This window comes from Pundamilia nyererei, unplaced genomic scaffold (assembly GCF_000239375.1).
Source record: "Pundamilia nyererei isolate P.nyererei 1_Seehausen unplaced genomic scaffold, PunNye1.0 scaffold00063, whole genome shotgun sequence".
Classification (NCBI taxonomy): Eukaryota; Metazoa; Chordata; class Actinopteri; order Cichliformes; family Cichlidae; genus Pundamilia; species Pundamilia nyererei.
The window spans coordinates 33,212-35,253 of NW_005187464.1; the positions used below are offsets into that span (position 1 = coordinate 33,212).

The window sequence follows — 2,042 nt, forward strand, 5'->3', positions numbered from 1 at the left end:
GTTTCATTTTACGCTATCGTTTGTTTTGTGGTGTCGCAAAATAAACTGTTTACGTCAATATTTTTCATCGTTTTGATGGTCACTGTTGTGGCTATATAAATTTCTTAAAGTTCTCTCTTTCGCTTGTATTTTATATAACCACACTACGGATGGACAAGCGCCTGTTTTTATGCGTTGTGGTTAGCAACAACGACGGTAACAGCATCGCGTGTCCGCTTGTTTATGTTCCACATACACCTTTCACAATAAAGCTCAAGATCCTGTTGAGACTTTTCAAAATAAACTGAAGAGCAGATTATTTACGGATGAGAAGTAAAAAAAGAGCCGTCAGGTGCTAAAAAATAAACCTTAGACTCAAACGTTAGAACAGGCTTACACGCTGTGTAATAAATACTCGCAAAGAAAACGGCGGCTGTTACAACTTATGTCTAAAAATGTATAGTTTCATGCATCGGTTAAAACACTCGACTCCAGCTACATGACGCGCAGCTGGAAATTAAGAAGTATTTTTAGTAAGTTTTATATGACTTAGGTGTATGATATTGTTCACAGCAAATTTATTGGGGGTATTTTGAAGTGCAAAAGTACTTCAGACTTAATCAAAGCATAATATAGATGTACCATTAGTGAGAAAATGTTTTTCGACAATAAAAAACATTTATTGTCAAAATCTGCAGGACCACATACACTCAAGTGCATCTATCCCCGTCTGTCTCTCTCATTAAGTCCACATGAAATTTTAAGTGTAGTTGCTGACTGTCACTGAGGGTCTGCTGCATCATGCATGGGGGCAACACTTCAGGCTTGAATAGAGAACTGTTGTTCTTCTGTTATTTCCTTGGTTGACCTGAGTTTCTCTCCACAGGGGACATGGGGGTAGGGAAGTCATGTTTGCTTCACCAGTTCACAGAAAAGAAATGTAAGTGCTGCCCTGCTTTTTTTTTTTCTTCTTCTTCTTTTGACTCCTTTTCATCTCTGCGTGTGCCCCAGTGCATGTGAGATTTGCCAGGTTTAACTGGAGTGCCTAAATCTCTTTGGATTTCTTTTATACACCAGCGGAAGTCAGCAGCATAGATGTGGAGTGTGAGCTCAACAGTGAGAGTCTCTTCTTCTGTGTATGAGCCAGCTGCAGCCTCCCATTACCATTCAGCTCAGTTGTTTAGTGCTACTATTAACAAGCCAGATGCTGTGTTACTCATTCACTTGTCCACAATCTCATCCTGCCTGCACCCATACACCAGTGCACACATGCATACACACACACTGGAGTGATGTAGAAGAGGGTTTCAGTGGCAGTTTCAAACAAATTGATACATCAAGAGTGTTTGCAGTTTAGACAAAGTGATGACTTTAAAGACTGCGATTAATTATTGATGCAACTGCTGCTGCCGTACAGTAGGAACAAGTTGGCTATGTGTGACCTATACATATTGAATAATGTTTGTTACTACGTAATTTTAAGTTCAAACTAGGCACGTGTTTTGTTAAAGTTCACAAAACGGATGACAGAAGAAAGACTTGAAATACAGAAACATTAGTAAGGGCAACAGTAGAATTCATTGACATACTTATTCTCCCCAGTCATGGCTGACTGCCCTCATACTATTGGCGTGGAGTTTGGTACGAGGATAATCGAAGTAAGTGGGCAGAAGATCAAGCTCCAGATCTGGGACACAGCAGGACAAGAGCGCTTCAGGGCCGTCACCCGCTCCTACTACCGCGGGGCCGCAGGGGCGCTTATGGTCTACGACATCACCAGGTAGAGCGTGCTTGTTATGTATTGATACAGTCATGGTCACCGCTTAACACAGAAACTTTGACAGTGTACACTAGAGCTGCACGATTAATCATTAGAAAATCGCGATCTCAATTCATACTTATGTGCGATCTCATTTCCAAATGACAACGATTTATTTATTTATTTTTAAAAACGAGAGACGACGACGATTGTACCGCATTTTGATCCGGGACGTAATCTGCATGAAAACAAGCGCTCACTCTTCCTGCTCAACAAATGACAAGAGCGGAGCCTTATACCACGT

The 2,042-nt window shown here is 41.0% G+C and overlaps 1 protein-coding gene across 1 annotated transcript in view; it reads left to right on the plus strand.

Moving 5' to 3' along the window:
* Window positions 1-2,042, plus strand: part of rab14l (RAB14, member RAS oncogene family, like) — an 18,426-nt gene that overhangs the window by 8,249 nt on the left and 8,135 nt on the right. Inside the window, exons 3-4 of the mRNA XM_005735170.1 lie at window positions 866-919; window positions 1,582-1,759. Coding sequence (XP_005735227.1) covers window positions 866-919; window positions 1,582-1,759 — 232 coding nt within the window. The remainder of the gene's footprint in view (window positions 1-865; window positions 920-1,581; window positions 1,760-2,042) is intronic.